The sequence below is a fragment of the Neofelis nebulosa genome, chromosome 1 (assembly GCF_028018385.1).
Source record: "Neofelis nebulosa isolate mNeoNeb1 chromosome 1, mNeoNeb1.pri, whole genome shotgun sequence".
Taxonomy (NCBI): Eukaryota; Metazoa; Chordata; class Mammalia; order Carnivora; family Felidae; genus Neofelis; species Neofelis nebulosa.
Window position 1 is genome coordinate 154,734,218 of NC_080782.1, and position 21,798 is coordinate 154,756,015.

Sequence of the window (21,798 nt, forward strand, 5' to 3'; positions counted from 1 at the left end):
GATGCAAAACAAACTAGATACAGGGACAGTCAGGATTATATGAAGCCAACATTACCTTGGTTCTAAAACCAGACAATAACCCCAGTAAAAATAATAATTATAGGCCAATATTCCTGATGAACTTGGCTGCAAAAATTCTCAGTAAGATACTAGAAAATCTAATTCAGGAGTACATTATAAGAATTATTCACCATGGTCAAGCATAGTTTATTCCTGGACTGCAGGTCCAGATCAATATTCACAAATCAACCAAAGTGATATATCACATTAATAAAAGAAAGGATAGGAAACATTTAATCCTTTCAGTAGATACAGAATAAACATTTGACAAAACATAGCATCGTTTCTTGATAAGAAGCCTAAAGGAAGTCGGGATAGAAGTAAAGTACCTCAACATCATAAAAGCCATATATGAAAGGCCCACAAGAACTATCATCCTCAATGGGGAAAAACTGAGATGTTACCCTCTTAAGTCAGAAACACAACAGTGATGTACACTTTCACCACTGTTGTTCAACATAGTACTGGCAGTCCTAGCCTCAGCAATCAGAAAACAAAAATAATTAAAGGAATACAAATTGGCAAAGAGGAAGTCAAATTTTCACTTTTTACAGATGACAGGATACTTTGTATGGAAAACCAAAAGAACTGCACCAAAAAACAAAACAAAACAAAACAAAACACCCAAAAAACTGTTAGAACTGACACATAAATTTATCAAAGTAACAGAATATAAAAATCAACGTAGAGGAACCAGTTGCTATTCTATACACCAATAATTAAGCAACAGAAAGAGAAATCAAGGAGTCGATCCCATTTACAACTACACCAAAAACCATAAGATACTTAGATATAAACCTAACCAAAGAGGCAAAAGATATGCATGCTGACAACTATAAAAAGCTCATGAATTAAATTGAAGAAAACACAAAGAAATGGAAAAAAAATCCATGTTCATGGATTGGAAGAATTAATACTGTTAAAATGTCATACTACCCAAAGCAATTTACATATTCAATGCAATCCCTATCAAAATAACATCAACATTCTTTACAGAGCCATAAAAAACTATTCTTAAAAAAAGTATGGAACCAGAAAATACCTTAAAAAGCCAAAGCCATTTTGAAAAAGAAAAGAAAAGCTGAAGGCATCACAATTTCAGACTTTAAGCTGTATTACAATCTTGTAATCATCAAGACAGTATGGTATTGGTACAAAAAGGCACATAGATCAGTTAAACAGAATATAGAACCCAGAAATGGACCTGCAAATGTATGGCAGGTCTCAACTAATCTCAACAAAGCAGCCAAGAGTATCCAATGGAAAAGTCAGTCTCTTCAGCAAATGGTACTTGGAAAACTGGACAGCCACATGCCAAAGAATGAAACTGGACCACTTTATTCCACCATACACAATAATTAATTCAAAATAGATGAAAAACCTACATTTAAGAAAGGAAACCACCAAAATCTTACAGGACAAAACAGGCAGAAACTTCCTTGACTTCGGCCACAATAACTTGTTAACAGACATGTCTCCAGAGGCAAGGGAAATAAAAACAAAAATGATCTATTGGGACAACATGAAGATAAAAAAGCTCTGCACAGTGAAAGAATCAAGAAAACTAAAAGGCAACTGACAGAATTGGAGAAGATATTTGTAAATGACATAAATGATAAAGGGTTAGTATCCAAAATCTACAAATAACTTATCAAACTCAACACCCAAAAAAACCCAAATAACCAGGGCTGAAGACCTGAATAGACAGTGTTCCAAAGAATACATCCAGATGGCTAAAAGACACATAAAAATATTCTTAATATCGCTCTTCATCAAACTACAATGAGATACCACTTCACACCAGTCAAAATGGATAAAATTAACAACTCAGGCAACAACAGATGTTGGTGAGGATGAATAGAAAGAAGATCTCTTTTGAACTGCTGGTGGAAATGAAAATTGGTGCAGACACTCTGGAAAACAGAATGGAGGTTCCTCAAAAAGTTAGAAATAGAGCTACCTTACAACCCAGCAATTGCACTACTAGGTATATATCCAAGGGATACAGGTGTGTGGCTTCAAAGGGGCACATGCACCCTGATATTTACAGCACTGCTATAGATAATAGCCTAAATATGGAAAGAGCCCAAATGTCCATCAAAAGATGAATGGGTAAATATATATATATATATATATATATATATATATATATATATATATACATATATACACACACAATGGAGTATTGCACTGAAATCAAAAAGAATGAAAGCTTGTCATGTGCAACAACATGGATGGAACTAGGGTGTATTATGCTAAGGAAAATTAGTCAGAGAAAAACAAATATCACAAGACTTCACTCATAAGTGGAATTCAAGATACAAATCAGATGAACATAAAGGAAGGTAAGCAAAAATAATATAAAAACAAGGAGGGGGACAAAACATAAGAGACAAATACAGAGGAACAAACTGAAAGTTGCTGGAGGGATTGTAGGTGGGGGATGCGCTAAATCAGTTAGGGGCATTAAGAAAGACACTTGTTGGAATGAGCACAGGGTGTTATACATAGGGGAGGAATCACTGGAGTCTATTACTGAAATCATTATTTCACTATATGCTAATTAACCTGGATGTAAATTAAAAATTAATTAAGAAAAGAGAAAGAATAAATATTGTTCAAATCTCTACACTACACAAACTCCTCTACAGATGTAAGCAATCCCTGTCAATATAGCAACAACATTCACAGAACTAAAACAAAATATTCTGAAATTTGTATGGAACCACAAAAGACCCAGAATAGCCACGTCAATATTGAAAAAGATAAACAATACTAAATGTGTCACAATTGATGAAATCAGATTATATTACAAAGCTATAGTAATCAAAACAGTATGGTACTGTAACAAAATAGACACATAAATCGATGTGAAAGTGTAGAAAGCTCAGAAATAAATCCATGATTGTATAGTTGATTAATCTTCAATGAAAGAGACAAAAAAGGCAATGGGAAAAGGAAAGTCCCTTCAACAAATGATATTGGAGGGGCGCCTGGGTGGCGCAGTCAGTTAAGCGTCCGACTTCAGCCAGGTCACGATCTCGCGGTCCGTGAGTTCGAGCCCCGCGTCAGGCTCTGGGCTGATGGCTCGGAGCCTGGAGCCTGTTTCCGATTCTGTGTCTCCCTCTTTCTCTGCCCCTCCCCCGTTCATGCTCTGTCTCTCTCTGTCCCAAAAATAAATAAAAAAAAAACGTTGAAAAAAAAAAATTTAAAAAAAAAAAAAAAATGATATTGGGAACACTGGACAGTTGCATGCAAAGGAATGAAACTGGATTACTTTCTTACTCCATACATAAACATAAATTTAAGATGTACTAACGACCTAAATATGACAAGTAAAACCATAAAATCCTGAATTAGAGAACAGGAAGTAATGTCTTTGTCATTGGCTGTAACAACAGGTTTCTAGATATGCCCCCCTAGGTAAGAGGAACAAAGAAAATATAAACTATTGGGACTTCATCAAAATGAAATATTCTTCCACAGCAAAGAAAACAACCAACAATACTAAAAGGCAACCTACTGAATAGGAAGAGATATTTGCAAATGCCATATCTGATGAACGGTTATTTTCTAAAGTATATAAAGAACTTGTACAACACAACACCATAAATTCTAGCAATGCAATTAAAAAACGGGCAGAAAACAAGAACAGGCATTTCTCCAAAGAAGACATCCAGGTGTCATATCAAAAGATATCCAGAGACATATCAAAAGATTCTCCACATCTCTCATCGTGAGGGAAATGCAAATAAAAACTAAAATGAGATATCACCTCATATCTGCCACAATGGATAAAATGGAAAACACAAGAAACAAGTGTTGGCTAGCATGTGGAGAAAAAGAAACCCTTGTGCTAGTGCTGGTAGGATGCAAACTGGTTCGGCACCTGTGGAAGAGAGTATGGAGGTTCTTCAAAACATTAAAAGCTATCCAGTGGTTGCACTACTGGGTATTTACACAAAGAATACAAAATAATTAATTTAGGAGGATATATGCATGCCTATGTTTATTGCAGAATTAATTACAATAGCCGAATTGTGGGAGCAGTCCAAATCCATCAATAGATAAATGGATTGCAGTAGGGTCCCCTCTCTAAGAAATGAAAAAAAAAAAACAAAAAAAAACAACTCAAGGCCACCTGGCTATATGTGTACATGACATCCCTCACAACCTTGTAATGTGAAACCACTTAATCAGACTGCATATTTGTGTGTTACCATATATGGGAAACAAAAAAGTAGAAAATATATAAAACACTATGTCATGTGGTTTTGGGCCTGAGTTCCTTGGGTAGAAACCAAACTGAGTGTGTTGAAAAAAAAACAAAAAACAGAACAAAAGTTGCTTCCTGGAAAGAAAAACCATGGTGTCACTACTCTGTGTGCAAATCCTGCTACAGGATAAGGGAAGAATGGAATGCATATACAATGGAATATTATTTTTTCATAAAAAGAATAAAAGCTTTCTTTTTATAACATTGGTGGATCTAGAGAATATAATACTAAGTGAAATATGACAGTCAGAGAAAGGAAATACCATACTATTTCAGTCCCATGTGGAATTTCTGAAACAAAACAAACACAGGATAAAAGGGACATACCCACCAACATATGTTTAGCTATAAAGAAGAAACTGATGGTTACCAGAAGGGAGGTGGGTGTGGGAAAGGATGAAAGGGTGAAAGTGATTAAGAGTACACTTATGTTGGTGAGCACTGTGTAGTACACAGAACAGTTGCATCACTACGTCATACAGTGAACACTAATATAATACAGTATGTTAACTACACTGGAATTAACATATAATGAAATACAAACAAATTAAAAATTGGAAAAAATAATTCCATCAGCTAAAAGTACTACTTCATTTATTTCTTCATTATTTATTTCATTTATTTTCAAAAATCACATTGCATGGTAATAAGTATTGAGTTTGGGAATTTACCTGAGAATGATGTTAAATACATCAAAATCCTGATAAGTGGTAATACTGTGTTGCACCTGGTTTTAGTGGGAAAGCTGTGTTTACCCAGTACATATTGACACTACATGATTACTGAATACTTCTTAGAAAGATGCTTATTCTTTTATTTTAATACTTTATATTTTTTTTTTTTTGAGAGAGAGAGAGAGAGAGAGAGAGAGAGTGAGCGACGGGGGGGGGGGTGGGGGACAGAGAGAGAGGGAGACAGAATCTGAAACAGCCTCCAGGGTCTGAGTTATCAAAACATTGCCTGATACGGGACTTGAAATCACAAACCTGATCATGATCTGATCTGAAGTTGGTCGCTTAACAGTTTGAGCCACCCAGGTGCCCGGAAAGGTGCTCATTCTCTAAAACAATCCCATTAGATGTACTTTAACAATTGTATTTTGCATATGAAGAAATTAAAAATAACTCCATTCTCCTTTGTCATATGGAAGCTATGTAACTAAAAAAATTTTGACTCATATTCTGTCCATATAGTCCACAATCATTCACTGTAGTGTTATAGCACTCTTTATATCCCAGTTGGATAAATAATCATTTTTGTCAAGCCCCCATGCATCTTTTCCATTTACATTTTTCTTGCTATTATTATTCTATTTGGGTTAAAATTGCTTTATTTATATCCTTTATACTGACACATGATGATTCTTAGTACCAAGCTCCATGTACCTTCTAGTCACAACATGTTGATTAACTTTCCATGATTGAGTGTGAAGAATTAGCAGCAGGTATTCATTCTGATTTTGTCTATTAATCATTATAAAGAGGCTTTACAGCCTTATCTGGAATGCTGATTGCTTTGGGTCAAATTCCACTGAATATACTGATTAGGGAAATTTAGTTTTACTTCCGTGTAATTACACCCATTTCCATTATCAGGAACCTCAGAGAAACTTTTCAGAGATGGATTTACTCAAGTAACATTCAAACCCTATCTAGTTAGAATACCAAGAATACCAAGATACCAAATATTAGCTCCAGTTTCCATTCTTTGTCAGTATTTATTGATTGAATGATTTGAAACAATCTCTAAGTAATAGGGTAAAAGTACTTCATAAAAATTTCAAGTTAAAATTGTGCAAGGACCAGAGATTGAATGTGATGGATTAGGACTTTTAGTTCCTGTGTTTTCACTATATGGGGAGACCACAAATGTTATTAGCTTTTGATAGAATAAACTGGGTTTTTAGCACATCCAGAATACAAGAACTGTACTGCAGGAAGTTTCTTCAGTATTAGAATTACCTTGATTCCTGAGATAAAGCATTTTGAGAAATTGCAATTGATACTGAAGAATTCTCTCAAGAGTCATGATAAGATTAAAGGTGCAGTACTTACAGTATTTTTATGATCTTTATAAAACTCTAAATCATAGTCAAATAACAATTCCTAAATTATACATCACAAAACACACATAATTAGAAGCAGGACACTTGCTTGCAAAAGGAACTTGTAAAATAATGAGTATGCCCAGATGGAGGCAAAAGAACAATGTAAGGCTTAATAATCACTGTGGAAATAAAATAATGAGATTTAAAAATAGTGGAGTCACCTAGAACTGGGTGGTAAGGGAAGGATTCTTGAGGAAGCCTTTTCAAATTACCCTCAACCTACTGTATATCTAAAAAAATGCAGCCTGGGAGTCAGACACAAGACTTAACACAAATATAGAAACCAACAACAATTCTCTTCAGTGATTGGGGAGGCTAAGAGATGTATTTGTTTGTTATCCCTCTGTCCTATTCCAGGCTGCCAGTATCTTACAGAAAAAAAACCTTGTGCACACATCTTGCATCCCAGTATTTGCGGCTGCTTCCCAGGAGACACATCCCTTGATAGTCTAGCTCTGGATTCCAGTAGGGCTTGGTTCATAGGTTCAAAGGGATGGAAGAAAGCAAAGAAACAGACTATGCCCTCATGACTCAGTGAAAAGTTAGTAAACAGAATTTCTCATTCCCAGTATTTTCCTGAGAGAAGCTGATCTGCAGATCTTAAAAGCTGGAGGCTGAAGTTGAGACTACTGACATAACACACATCAAGGAGCTGAGTCAAATCTCTGGAAACTGGGGATGCTCATTTGTGCAGTAACTGTGTTATCCACCTGCTATACTCCAGGTTGCTGGCATCTCCCTGGGAAGATTTTGTGCATTCTCAGGTACCTCAGATATTGTGGCCATGAACCAAAGAGCACATTCTATGGTTGCCTAGCTCTGGTGACCCACAGGGTTACATTCCCAGATCCCAAGGGACTGTAACAACAACTTCAACAACAACAACAAGAATCTTAATTATCTATTATCTCAGGACTCAGCAAATATGGAAAAGACAGAAACACCGATTTCCCAGTCTTACCCTGAAAGAAGCCTATTTTCATACTTTAAACCCTGCTACCCTAAGGTCTCACCTCCCTATTAGACTGCATCTCAACTAGTAATCTCTAGTGATGTTCAGATAACTAAGTACTTAATAAAGAGCTCAGAAAAGGAGTTCAAGGAGATCCTAGGTGGCTCAGTCTGTTGAGCTTCTGACTTTGGCTCAGGTCATAATCTCACGGTTTGTGAGTTTGAGCCCTGCATTGGGCTTTGTGCTAACAGCTCAGAGCCTGGAGTCTGCTTCGGATTCTGTGTCTCCCTCTCCCTCTGCCCCTCCCCTGCTTTCTCTCTCTCTCTCTCTCTTTCTCTCTCAAAAGGAAATAAACATAAAAAAAGAGTTCAAAATAATAATCATAAGGATGCCTTCTGAGGTAAGAAACAAAATGCATGAACAAAGAGAATTTCAACAGAGATAGAAAATATTACAGAATACTAAACTGAACTCACAGAGCTGAAGAATACAATAACTGAATTGCAAATCCTAATAGAGGGATTAAACAGTAGGAACAAAATGAAGCAGGAAAAAGTATCAACACAATAGTTGACAGAGCAGTGGGATTCATTGAATAATTGGACCAAATTGCCTTCAGAATGATGAACAGCATTTGGGAAGCCATTGAGAAATAGAAAGTTTGTTTTGGAAGATGGAATAATACGGGTTGAGACTGAAGAAAAATATGACATTGTCTCATATTTACTGAGTGTCTTGTATGGGCCACACATTGGGATATATACTGGATTTACACACATAAATATGAAAGGACATTTTCTGTATAGAAAGAAAAAGTCAGGTACTGAGGGCATTTGCTGGGAAATGAGGATTCAGACCTAAGTAGAATGGATAAAGCATTTTGGGAAACAGGAAGGAAGATAAAAAAGAAAAGAACATCCCTTAGGATCCACATGCTAATAGAACTTGGAAATTAGCATTGTGAAATAAAACATAAGATTTTATTAAGGACTTTTGACACAGGAAGTGGTTTGCTAAGTGTTCTTTTAAAGAAATCCCTCTGGCTGAAATATCACTGATAAATTGTGCTGATTACTTAATACAAAAGATCAGCCAGAGTCTCCTCTGACAAACACACAAACACAAAGAATAAAGAAAACCACACTAGTTTATTCTCAATGGAAACTGGACAGAAAAGTTGGGCTCTGGGAACTATTTTAAGTAAATAAGTGAGGGGTAATAGGTGAGTAAATGGAAATGCTGAATGAATGCTGTTTAGCATCTTTCATTGCAGAAAATTTGGCTCTATTACATTTCATATTCAACCCCATAACCATAAAGTAGGTAGTGTTATTAAAAGAAAATTTGAAATGCTAAATGCTAAAAGATAATTCTGATCTTAATTTCCTATGCTTCCATCGTTTACCCTGTTGCTCTCACTCTAACAATTATTCTAATTAAACACTAACCAAGAAAATTCCAATCCCTTGACTCTTTGACTATGCCTACTATCACATTCATCAAGCCATGAAATCCCTGTCACTTCAAACATGGTGTTATAAAAATTGTCAATCCCCCTTCAGTTTATTTAGAATGGAAGGCAAATCCCTAATCCTGGAATTATTTAAACCTGCTATTATATTTTTATATGTTTATTTATTTATTTTGAAAGAGAGAGAGAGAGAGAGAGAAGTGGGAGGGGAAAGAGGGCAAGATAAACAGAGATTTCCAAGTGGACTGGGTGCTTTCAGTATGGAACCCATTTGGGGTTCAATCCCATGAACTTTGAGACCATGATTTGAGCTGAAATCAAGAGTCTGATGCTTAAATGACTGAGCCACACGGGCATCCCTTAATCTGCTGTTCTTTTTTCTCAAAAGCAGATGGTTATATACAAAAGACAAATGGTTACACTGCAGGGTTTTAATTTCAACGATATCTGTCTGGGTTGTCAGTTATTCCCATCAATAATCCAAAATTTTCCTTCCCAGCATTCTTTTCCGCCACTCACCACCTGAAACTATATCAAAGTTTGACTAATCTCCTCCTTCCTTTATATCACTCTAACATTTAATCTGGTGAGATAATTTCATCTGCTCCTTTAGACTCTGAAATGGATTACTGTCCTTTTGTATTTTATTTGTTCATGGAATAGGTTGTGCCCTTCCCACTGATCATTTTCATATCCCTCCTTTGATACTATCTCATTCTACCTCTTCTTGTGGCAATATTTCATGTCATGGCTTACTTTCTTTCACTTGGCATTTGCCCCTCATATTATTAAATAAGCTCTCAAATCACACTTTCTTATCCATATATCCTTACAATATAATCCTAGAAAACCTCCTGGGTATGTCTTGCATACCACGACACCTTCCCTAGTTTACTGTAGTCTGGTCATAAGCAACCATTTTGTTGCCAAATCCAATCTGTATATCCAAAATAAAAATAAAAATCTTTGATTTTCATTATTGTGCAGTGTGAGGGTTTCTAAACACAGAACCCAAGGTCAGAAACCCCATGACCAAATCTGAATGTGGATCTTCTCTGTTTCTCATATTGACATAGGCTGTGCCTTCGGCCTATGGTGCCTTTTCAACCCCTTTCCTTGTGTTAAAATCACAATGCAAAGCTCTTACTGGGTTTTGTGCAGTTTATTCATTTCTTCTTCACCTACTTATCCTACAGCAAGGCACTAAGTTGAGTGACTTTTATAGTAAGTTTTTCATGCTGTTTTTCAGGCTACTTTGCCTTCACTTCAGCTTCTATACATCTAATCCATATTTATGGTACAGAGCTTAGAAAACTCTCACATAATCATATTCTGTTTATGTTCTCTCACTAAATAGAAATATCCTTGATTGTACATATATGTTTATATAGATAATGTCCATAGAATGTGTTTTATCGGTGAATTGACAAACATATCATGACTTAAAATAATCACATTGACTAATGAAGGAGAAAAAAGAACCCAGAAATAAATCTACACATATGCAATCAATTAATTTTTATAAGGATGCCAACAACACATGATGGATAAATTATAGTTTCTTCAATAAATGTTGCTAGGAAAAGTGGATATTTACATGTAAACAATGGGGTATTGGGTTTAACATGGAGGTGATGCAAGATCTTCAACTCACTTCCTCCCACAGGCACAAAACATCTACAACTACACATGGAATAATATCTCTGATAGGAACCTGAAAATTGAAGGCACAGAGTCTCCACAAAGGATTAAATGACTCTTTGAGATGGGAAAGGGGGATGAGATATTGGCTCACGAGGGAAGAAAGTGCACCTTATTGTGATGTGTCACAATCAGGAGGGATGTCACCCATATAGACCTTTTGTTGAGAGTGAGGGATTCAAGCTCTACATCACAACCCCCAATCCTTATATCCTGCACAGAAAAGGTAAGAACACCCAAAACCATGCATTTAAAATTAATGGGGATTGGGACACCTGGGTGGCTTAGTCCGTTAAGCTTGGAGTCTCCTTTTCGCCTCAGGTCATGATCTCACAGTTCATGAGACTGAGCCCCACATAGGGCTCTGTGCTGACAGCCTGGAGCCTGCTTGGAAATCACTGTCTCCCTCTTTCTCTGTCTTCCCTCCCTGTGTGCTTGCTCATTCTCTCTCTCTCCCTCTCGAAATAAATACATAAACTTTAACAAAATAAAATAAAATCAATGGGGATTTCATTTAGGAAAACTGTATAACTATAGATTTTGGAAAACATGCCCTTAAGGGCCATGCATACAGCACTCAAATGAAAGCAAACACAAAATCACTGCTTTGAACAGTGGATAGAGCATAGGTCAAGGAGACGCACTTGCTAACCTTAAAGTCCTGGAAACAGGAAATAGCAGGGACTCTCCTGGGAGCTGAGACAGTAGAAGGAACCATATTTTGATCTCATTCAACCTTACTGATACTGCCACTTGACTTCTGCCTCCCACCTGCTAACACCAGTGGTTATGCTCTGCTGAGAGCCCCAACCACCAATATAGCACAGCAGCCAGAGACATCCTTCACAATAAGCAGTGGACCATCCCTACCCTCCCTGCAGAGTGGGAATCATGCAAATGTCCTATAGTCAGGCTGAGGCCATCCTTGCCCCCAACATGTCACAGCATCTGAAGCCTCATCCTGTAGCCAGACTGTGTTCCAATCCCACCACCATCATGTCACACCGCTCCCCTGCCTTAAGAAGAGTGTGCAAACATCCCACAAATGGACAACACCAACACCTGATTCTGGAGGCCAAGAGACATTGTGCTTCTGGGCCCCAGAGGACATCTCCTACATAAGGCCACTGCTTGAAGACTGAGAAAGGGACCCCTTGGGGGACTCATTCAGTTGAGCATTAGTTTCCTGTATAATAAAAGGTGTTTTTCATCCCTGATGGCTTATTTCAAGGTTTCTTTTTTTATTTGTCTTTATTTTAGCAGTTTGAATGTCAAGTGCCTAGGTGCAATTTTTAAGACACTTATCTTTTCTATATTCTCTGAGTTTCTTTTATCTGTGGTTTGGTGTCTGCCATTAATTTTGGGATTCTCAGCCATTATTTCTACAAATGTTTCTTATATACTTTTACCTCTTCCTTCTCCTTCTGGTATTCTTATCACATGTATATAACACCTTTATGTAATTGTGTCATAGTCCTTAGCTATTCATAAGGTTTACATTAAGTTTCAATTTTGAAAATTTCTATTAATCTTTTCTCAAACTCACTAGTATTTCCTCAGCCATGTCAAATTTATTGATGAGCCTATCAAAGGCATTTTATATTTGTGTTACAGCGTTTTTTTTTTATTTCTAGCATCTTTTTTTAATTCTTTCTTAGAGTTTCTATCTCTCTCCTTACATTATCCATTTCTTTTTGTGTGTTGTAGAATATTTCTGTTAGAAACTCTATCCCATTAATTTCGTTTTTATTTCCTAGTCTTATAATTTATACACCTCTTCTTTTCTAACGTGATTATATTAATTCTTAGTATATTTATATTTGCTTATATTAATATGTGTGATTTTTTTTGAAATCTGACACCATGCCTCCAGTTTTCTCTCCTAAGCATTAACATGTTTTTTCAATGAACTTTTCTTATTTTATTGATAACTTCTATTTTTTCTTACTATTTTAAATAATTCAAATTTTATATAAAGCTAATTTATTGAATCACACCATACATTACAGTGTTTCTAATCATGTAACAACATTTCTTTTCTATATATAAATTCAACCTATTATTTAGTATCTTTGGTTTTACTATGACTTTGTCTTTCTTAAATTTTACACTTTTTTTATTTTTAAATAACTGTAGATTTAATGAAAAGGAGCAAACTTAATACAGAGAATTCCCTTCTCCTGTTTTGATATGACTATACTCCACAAAAATTATTCAGATGTTACAGTGTTACAGTTGTTACACACACTTCATGTGTGTGTTTGTGTGTGTGAGAGAGTAGTTTTATACAATTTTACTCAATGATTAAATATGGGTCACAACTTCAACCAAGAAGTAGAAAAGTATGATCACCACAAAGATCTCTTGCGTTACCCCTTTAGAGTCACATTTGCCTTTCGCCCCACACCTCAACCCTATTCTCAGTCTCTAACCCCTGTGAACCACTAATCTATTCTCCACTTATATAATTCCGTAAAGAACATTATGTGAATAGACACATGCAATCTTTGTCACTGGTGTTTCACAGTGTAATTCCACTGAGATCCATTCAAGTTCATTTGTGTACCAATACTTCCTTTTTAATACTTAGTAAACCGCAGTACAGATGTGCCACAGTTTGTTTAACTACTCACCCACTGAAGGACATTTGGATTACTTCACATTTTTAACTATTACCAAATAGCTTTATAAACATCTTCACACATTTTATATGAATAAAATTTTTATATTTCTGTGAATATGGTCAACACTTACAATTATTGTGTCATGTGGCATTTGGATATTTATTTTAATAGAAATTACAAAATTATTTTTTTAGAGTTTGTGTACCAATTCACATTCTCATTAGCATTGTACGATTGATCCATTTTATCTGTTATCTTTACAAGTATTGGCATTGTAACTTAAAAAAAAAACAAAAAAAATGTCAATTTGTTAAAATAATTGTGTAGTGATATCTCATCATGTTTTATTTCATATTTTTTATGGCTAATGATTTTGTACATATTTTTATAAAAATATTTATGCACCTATGTATACTCTATGACTAACATAGAGTAACCATGCCAGGCCTGTTTATGTTGTTTCACCCAGTTTTGTAACTAGATTATTTTTTTCATTTTTGCTCTTGATTTATGATGTTTGTGTATAAATTATAGCTAAAATATGTAGAACAGGTGCTCCCATGTTTACATCCAAAAGTAAGATGAAAGAAGGAGAAGAATCCTTCTACAGAAACTCACCCTCTCTCTTGGGATATTGAGATCTAGGCATCTCACAACCTCTGTACCTGTACACAGAACTTCTCACTGCTTTATGTGACACTGTTCATGCTTGCCTTCTGCCAATTAAGACAAGTTGAATGTCACTAATTTTGTTTTCCTTGAAAGAGTAAAAAAGTGGTTTAAATTCTAATTCAGAAAACCAATCTCCTTACTGAAATGAAGGGTTAAAGTTTTCTTCATTCTGTCAGGTGATTGTTTCATCCTATAATCAATAACCTTGCTTTAACTTTCTTCCTTAATTAGTCCTTTCCTATATAAAAGCAATAGTCAGTTTGTTTAGAGTCCACTTCCTGCTTTCACTCTTCCCTATGTGAGTGGCCTAACAAGTTAGTTTTTTGTGAATCATGTTCACAGTGTTCTAGAAACAGTGTGAATGTAAGTGAACCAGATCTTAGGACTGTGACCCTTGATAGCTCATGGGAAGACAGAGGTCTGACCTTCTAGCACTGAGACCACCAACTGGGATGCAGCTTTTCTGTGTGAGCATCAAGACCCTTCTTCTCTCAGTTCTGCTTCCCTGGCCAGGTGCAGGTAAGTAGGACAGAGGAACAGATGTGTTTTTCTTTACCTTGGAACTAAGCTTAGAAGTCATTTTTTTTCCATAGAACACTCTCAGGGCTTCAGCTCTTTTCCCATTATCTGGACCTGAAGACCTGAGAATTGTTCCCATTTCAGTCTCTCTCTTCTCTCTCTCTCTCTCTCTCTCTCTCTCTCTCTCTCCGTCTGCCTTACTGTGTACCTTTCCTTTTCTGTACCTTTTGGGATAAAATCATGTAATTTTGTCAAAGCGACTTGTAAACTGTAAATAAGAGGAATATTTCAAAATGCTCTGTTTTTAATGTTCTACCTAGTTTATGTGACACATTTTCTAAGCTTAGCCTAAAAGAGAAAAGTCAATTTTCAGCCCTAAGGGATGTTCTCTACCACTGCTGCCAGAACCTAGAGCCAAAAGCTTTGGGATTCCATTGTCATGTTGCACCTTTCTTCTGCATGTCCGTGGCAGGGTTATTAAATACTTTGGCTGTAATAAATTCCCTTATGTTAATGTGAGTGCTTTTGAGCTAAGACTGAATATTATTTCCAATAAGTAAAGTTTATGTTTAAATAAGGTTGTGAGGAAATTGGTCCAATTAAGAAAACATGCAATTGCCAGACAGCAGGTTAATTGAAAGAAGTACACAATATACCATTTCCTAGCAAATGTAAATAGTGAAATATCAACAAATTTTGATAGAGCTAGTTCATATTGATTTTAATGAAAGATTTTGTATTAAACAGTAAGGTAAATACACATACTTTTCAAAGAAATATAAAGGAAAATTTCAAGTTCTAAAATGTATCTGAATCCCCTACCTCAGAAACATCATATAATAAAAATATAAGAAATCGATTAGTAAAGGGGCACCTGGGTGTCACAGTCTATTAAGTGTCTGACCCGTGATTTCAGGTCAGGTCTTGATCTCATGGTTATTGAGATTGAGCCTTGTGACAGGCTCTGTACTGACTGCATGGATCCTGCTTGAAATTCTCTTTCTCCCTCTCTCTTCCCCCCTCTCATGCTCTCTCTCTCAAAATAAATAAATACACTTCAAAAATAAATCAATGAGTACATTAGAAAATAAATTTGGTAAATAAATACATAAATACATTTGAGATATAACTATAAAATATAACTTATATCTCTGAAGTTTTATTTTTTAATTTAGTTTTATTGAGGTAAAATTTATATACAAAAATGCACATACTTAATATATACAATTTGCAAATTTGGAGATTTGCTGTTTTGTTTTGTTTCATTAGATGATCAATCAGGTGCAACTGCCAGAGGGAATACAAGAGAGGGTCAGGAAAACACAACTTGTTTCTCTCCAATGTCCTAGAGAAACAGTGATATTCCATGAAGGGGGTTACATGGAGAAAGACAAAGGAAGTGCCAGGAGGGGTGGTCAGCTAAGCAGTTTGAGAGTCTAGACAGTGGAAGGCTCATGGGCAAGTATCTTATTGGGGTGAGGTGGGATACATAAATAAAAGGCACAAATAAATTTCTTCATTTGAATGTCAAAAGAACTCATATTCTGTAACTTTTCCAACCTGCAAACTGATGGGGGTTGTATAGATGTCCCTATATGGACTTCAATTGGTCACTATCTGTCCTACAAGTAACTATTGCAGAAGGTCATTGTTGTAGGGTCCTGAGTGGCCATCAGGGTCAATTTGTTTCAAGTGAAAGGACCAGATGTTGACTGGGCAAAGGACACAGGAAATACTTGCATGTGTCTCAACCAAAGGAAATAAATAATGTGAAAGGGACAATATATCAGGATTATTACTACAATAAAAATAAAAAGTGTGATAAGAATACCTTTTAGTGCGGACCATAGTCCACCTCCCAACCATGATCTCAGCCAATCTTTAAGTGACAATGTAGGGTATTTAAGAGCACCAATTTGGTTATTTGTATCAGTATGTAATCCTGTTATAGTTTTGTTATAGTGTGTATTGTAGATGCAACATTCCACTTTAAAAATGGCATAGGTTCCTCTTGTGCTGCTGTTATCTAAGTTATCTAATGCCATTCTGTTGTGTAGAATTTGTTTATTCATGTGAGTTACTTTAGTGTTTAACAATGTAAAGCTGTTTTGTGAGTTAAGGCATTAATTTTGTATTTATCAAGGAGCTCCGTGTGCTATATGACATCTCCTAAGCCTGCTGAAATGAGAAAAATACATGTCAGATGGTCATACCAGTGAAACATGGATCTTATGTATGATTGTTTTAGATATGGAAAGTAAGATGGACTTGTGATACACTCAGTGCTACAACCATATATCCAGGCATAACCTATAGTGCATCTTCTAGTTCAGCTGGGTGAAAGTCATGACCATTAATTTGGCCCACATAGCAATTGTATTCCATTAGAAGTTAGCCATATGATGTCTCTGGTCCCCTTGTCCAGGAAGTAGCAAACCAATTGGTTGCCTGTAAAATAATGGTATGGTCACAGGTTTCTTGGGGGGAGACATTTCTTTGGTGAGTACTATAGTGTCATGAATTAAGTGTATGGTTTCTCTGTTCCCAGCATAAAAGACCCTATTGACATAGTTGTGTTATTGTAGGAGTAAGCCACATATATCCATCCCATATTTGATATAATCCTTCCTGAGTGTATTGATAAGAAGGACTATGTAGATGGGGAAGGTATGGTAATGAGCCTATCTATTGGTTGGCATATTCAGTTAAAATTTTGATAATTCAAAGGCAAGAGAAAGGCCCCCTATGTCCCAGAGTGTTTGTTTCATGTAATATTTAGCATAGATCAGTAAGAAATATTATATTTAGTGATATAAATATTCCTATGTGTGCTGGTATTGGGGTGACTTTGTGTTGGGTTTGGCTAAAGGTGGCCACTGTATACGTGGCTAAGCCTTTACTTGAAATTTTACATTAAAAGAGGTGGGTCCTATAATAAATATGACTAAGGGATAAAAGTATTAAGAAGGCTTCTTTGACTGATGTCTAGCCTTAACCATATCATACTTGCAAGGAATCACTGGTAAGTAGGAGATGAATTGTTCTGGGAGATAAGGGCATCCCCAAGTTCATTCTCCAATCAAATGATAAGGAATGTGGGGCCATCCATTATATTCACAAGTTCAAAATTAAACCCATAGAGTGGGATATGCTCTGACTTTTAAGGAGATATTTTATTATCCAAGTCACATGAATTGATCAAGGTGACAACTGAGTTACACAGTTGTTTTGGGAGTCCAAACCATTGTCCAGATGTTTAAATAAGCATGTGTCGATGAGGCTCCTTTTATTAGCTATAGAGTAATAAGCATGAAGATTGTCTATATGTGGGGTGTTATGACAGTCTCTCTGAAGTTTACCGCAAGTTGTCCATCTTAGGCAAATAACCAATTCTTTTTTTTTTTTTTTAATTTTATTTTTTTTTTATCTTGTAACTTCCACATTTTATTTTTTTTTATTTTTTAATTTTTTATTTATTTATTTATTTATTTATTTATTTATTAATATATGAAATTTACTGTCAAATTGGTTTCCATACAACACCCAGTGCTCATCCCAAAAGGTGCCCTCCTCAATACCCATCACCCACCCTGCCCTCCCTCCCACCCCCCATCAACCCTCAGTTTGTTCTCAGTTTTTAACAGTCTCTTATGCTTTGGCTCTCTCCCACTCTAACCTCTTTTTTTTTTTTTTTTCCCTTCCCCTCCCTCATGGGTTTCTGTTACGTTTCTCAGGACACATAAGAGTGAAACCATATGGTATCTGTCTTTCTCTGTATGGCTTATTTCACTTAGCATCACACTCTCCAGTTCCATCCACGTTGCTACAAAAGGCCATATTTCATTTTTTCTCATTGCCACGTAGTATTCCATTGTGTATATAAACCACAATTTCTTTATCCATTCATCAGTTGATGGACATTTAGGCTCTTTCCATAATTTGGCTATTGTTGAGAGTGCTGCTATAAACATTGGGGTAAAAGTGCCCCTATGCATCAGTACTCCTGTATCCCTTGGATAAATTCCTAGCAGTGCTATTGCTGGGTCATAGGGTAGGTCTATTTTTAATTTTCTGAGGAACCTCCACACTGCTTTCCAGAGCGGCTGCACCAATTTGCATTCCCACCAACAGTGCAAGAGGGTTCCCGTCTCTCCACATCCTCTCCAGCATCTATAGTCTCCTGATTTCTTCATTTTGGCCACTCTGACTGGCGTGAGGTGGTATCTGAGTGTGGTTTTGATTTGTATTTCCCTGATGAGGAGCGACGTTGAACATCTTTTCATGTGCCTGTTGGCCATCCGGATGTCTTCTTTAGAGAAGTGTCTATTCATGTTTTCTGCCCATTTCTTCACTGGGTTATTTGTTTTTCGGGTGTGGAGTTTGATGAGCTCTTTATAGATTTTGGATACTAGCCCTTTGTCCGATGTGTCATTTGCAAATATCTTTTCCCATTCCGTTGGTTGCCTTTTAGTTTTGTTGGTTGTTTCCTTTGCTGTGCAGAAGCTTTTTATCTTCATAAGGTCCCAGTAATTCACTTTTGCTTTTAATTCCCTTGCCTTTGGGGATGTGCCGAGTAAGAGATTGCTACGGCTGAGGTCAGAGAGGTCTTTTCCTGCTTTCTCCTCTAAGGTTTTGATGGTTTCCTGTCTCACATTCAGGTCCTTTATCCATTTTGAGTTTATTTTTGTGAATGGTGTGAGAAAGTGGTCTAGTTTCAACCTTCTGCATGTTGCTGTCCAGTTCTCCCAGCACCATTTGTTAAAGAGACTGTCTTTTTTCCATTGGATGTTCTTTCTTGCTTTGTCAAAAATGAGTTGGCCATACGTTTGTGGGTCTAGTTCTGGGGTTTCTATTCGATTCCATTGGTCTATGTGTCTGTTTTTATGCCAATACCATGCTGTCTTGATGATGACAGCTTTGTAGTAGAGGCTAAAGTCTGGGATTGTGATGCCTCCTGCTTTGGTCTTCTTCTTCAAAATTACTTTGGCTATTCGGGGCCTTTTGTGGTTCCATATGAATTTTAGGATTGCTTGTTCTAGTTTCAAGAAGAATGCTGGTGCAATTTTGATTGGGATTGCATTGAATGTGTAGATAGCTTTGGGTAGTATTGACATTTTGACAATATTTATTCTTCCAATCCATGAGCAGGGAATGTCTTTCCATTTCTTTATATCTTCTTCAATTACCTGCATAAGCTTTCTATAGTTTTCAGCATACAGATCTTTTACATCTTTGGTTAGATTTATTCCTAGCTATTTTATGCTTCTTCGTGCAATTGTGAATGGGATCAGTTTCTTTATTTGTCTTTCTGTTGCTTCATTGTTAGTGTATAAGAATGCAACTGATTTCTGTACATTGATTTTGTATCCTGCAACTTTGCTGAATTCATGTATCAGTTCTAGCAGACTTTTGGTGGAGTCTATCGGATTTTCCATGTATAATATCATGTCATCTGCAAAAAGCGAAAGCTTGACTTCATCTTTGCCAATTTTGATGCCTTTGATTTCCTTTTGTTGTCTGATTGCTGATGCTAGAACTTCCAGCACTATATTAAACAACAGCGGTGAGAGTGGGCATCCCTGTCGTGTTCCTGATCTCAGGGAAAAAGCTCTCAGTTTTTCCCCATTGAGGATGATGTTAGCTGTGGGCTTTTCATAAATGGCTTTTATGATCTTTAAGTATGTTCCTTCTATCCCGACTTTCTCCAGGGTTTTTATTAAGAAAGGGTGCTGGATTTTGTCAAAGGCCTTTTCTGCATCGATTGACAGGATCATATGGTTCTTCTCTTTTTTTTTTGTTAATGTGATGTATCACGTTGATCGATTTGCGAATGTTGAACCAGCCCTGCATCCCAGGAATGAATCCCACTTGATCATGGTGAATAATTCTTTTTATATGCTGTTGAATTCGATTTGCTAGTATCTTATTGAGAATTGTTACATCCATATTCATCAGGGATATTGGCCTGTAGTTCTCTTTTTTTACTGGGTCTCTGTCTGGTTTAGGAATCAAAGTAATACTGGCTTCATAGAATGAGTCTGGAAGTTTTCCTTCCCTTTCTATTTCTTGGAATAGCTTGAGAAGGATAGGTATTATCTCTGCTTTAAACGTCTGGTAGAACTCCCCTGGGAAGCCATCTGGTCCTGGACTCTTATTTGTTGGGAGATTTTTGATAACCGATTCAATTTCTTCACTGGTTATGGGTCTGTTCAAGCTTTCTATTTCCTCCTGATTGAGTTTTGGAAGAGTGTGGGTGTTTAGGAATTTGTCCATTTCTTCAAGGTTGTCCAATTTGTTGGCATATAATTTTTCATAGTATTCCCTGATAATTGTTTGTATCTCTGAGGGATTGGTTGTAATAATTCCATTTTCATTCATGATTTTATCTATTTGGGTCATCTCCCTTTTCTTTTTGAGAAGCCTGGCTAGAGGTTTGTCAATTTTGTTTATTTTTTCAAAAAACCAACTCTTGGTTTCGTTGATCTGCTCTACAGTTTTTTTAGATTCTATATTGTTTATTTCTGCTCTGATCTTTATGATTTCTCTTCTTCTGCTGGGTTTAGGCTGCCTTTGCTGTTCTGCTTCTATTTCCTTTAGGTGTGCTGTTAGATTTTGTATTTGGGAGCCGCTCCACCCCGGCTCCCTCCCGCCAGGCCTTGGAGCACGCACCGCCTCGCCACCATTCCTACACTCTTCCGTGGGCATCTCGTCTGCTCTTGGCTCCGGAGACTCCGTTCTGCTAATCCTCTGGCGGTTTTCTGGGTTCTTAAGGCATGTGTAGGTGGAATATAAGTGATCAGCAGGATGAGTGGTGAGCCCAGCGTCCTCCTACGCCGCCATCTTCCGGAACTCCTGCCCAAATAACCAATTCTTAAAGACAATTAACCAAAACTAGAATCTAACATCAAAAAAAGATTTGTTATTGAAACATATAATATTTCTCTACATTCACCTTTATTTCCAGAGCTGGTCAAACCAGGACAAATTTGTTTGTAAAATAAGTATAATTTTAACAGAATTGGCATAATTATTTACATAAACTCACCAAGAATAGTGATTCATCTTATGGATCCTTTAAAATCTTCTTGCTGGAACTTCTTATAAAGAATCACTAGATTGAACTTTTATTAGCTTCTTGAGTCCAGAGACAAGCAAATATTTGCCATCAGACTTGTCTGAAATAGCTGTAGATTTGGGTGTATTCCTCTTCTCAATGTCTCCAATATGTCTGGGAAATATATTTCCTCCAACATCTGCAGAAATCCTACACCCACATTGTAAGCTGCTAAGGCTGCTGGGAACTCTGTAAGCAAGGTATCAGGCCAACATTCTCAAGGGGTTTATTGCTTTCCAAAACTCAACCTTAATTGCTTAAAGCTATCTGGTCATGTCTGAGTCTATGCATGTTTCTTTCAA

At 36.5% G+C, this 21,798-nt stretch overlaps 1 protein-coding gene and 1 long non-coding RNA gene across 4 annotated transcripts in view; both read left to right on the plus strand.

Moving 5' to 3' along the window:
• The window catches only part of LOC131518643 (uncharacterized), a 139,718-nt gene that overhangs the window by 14,516 nt on the left and 103,404 nt on the right, over positions 1–21,798 (plus strand). The window lies entirely within an intron of this gene.
• LOC131518601 (butyrophilin subfamily 3 member A2-like) overlaps positions 14,121–21,798 on the plus strand; it is a 97,723-nt gene continuing 90,045 nt past the window's right edge. For all 3 annotated transcript variants that reach the window (XM_058740855.1, XM_058740852.1, XM_058740851.1), the window contains exon 1: positions 14,121–14,382. Coding sequence is in view for 1 of the 3 variants with exons in the window: in XM_058740851.1 (XP_058596834.1) it covers positions 14,268–14,382 (115 nt within the window). In the remaining 2 variants the exon portion in view is untranslated. The remainder of the gene's footprint in view (positions 14,383–21,798) is intronic.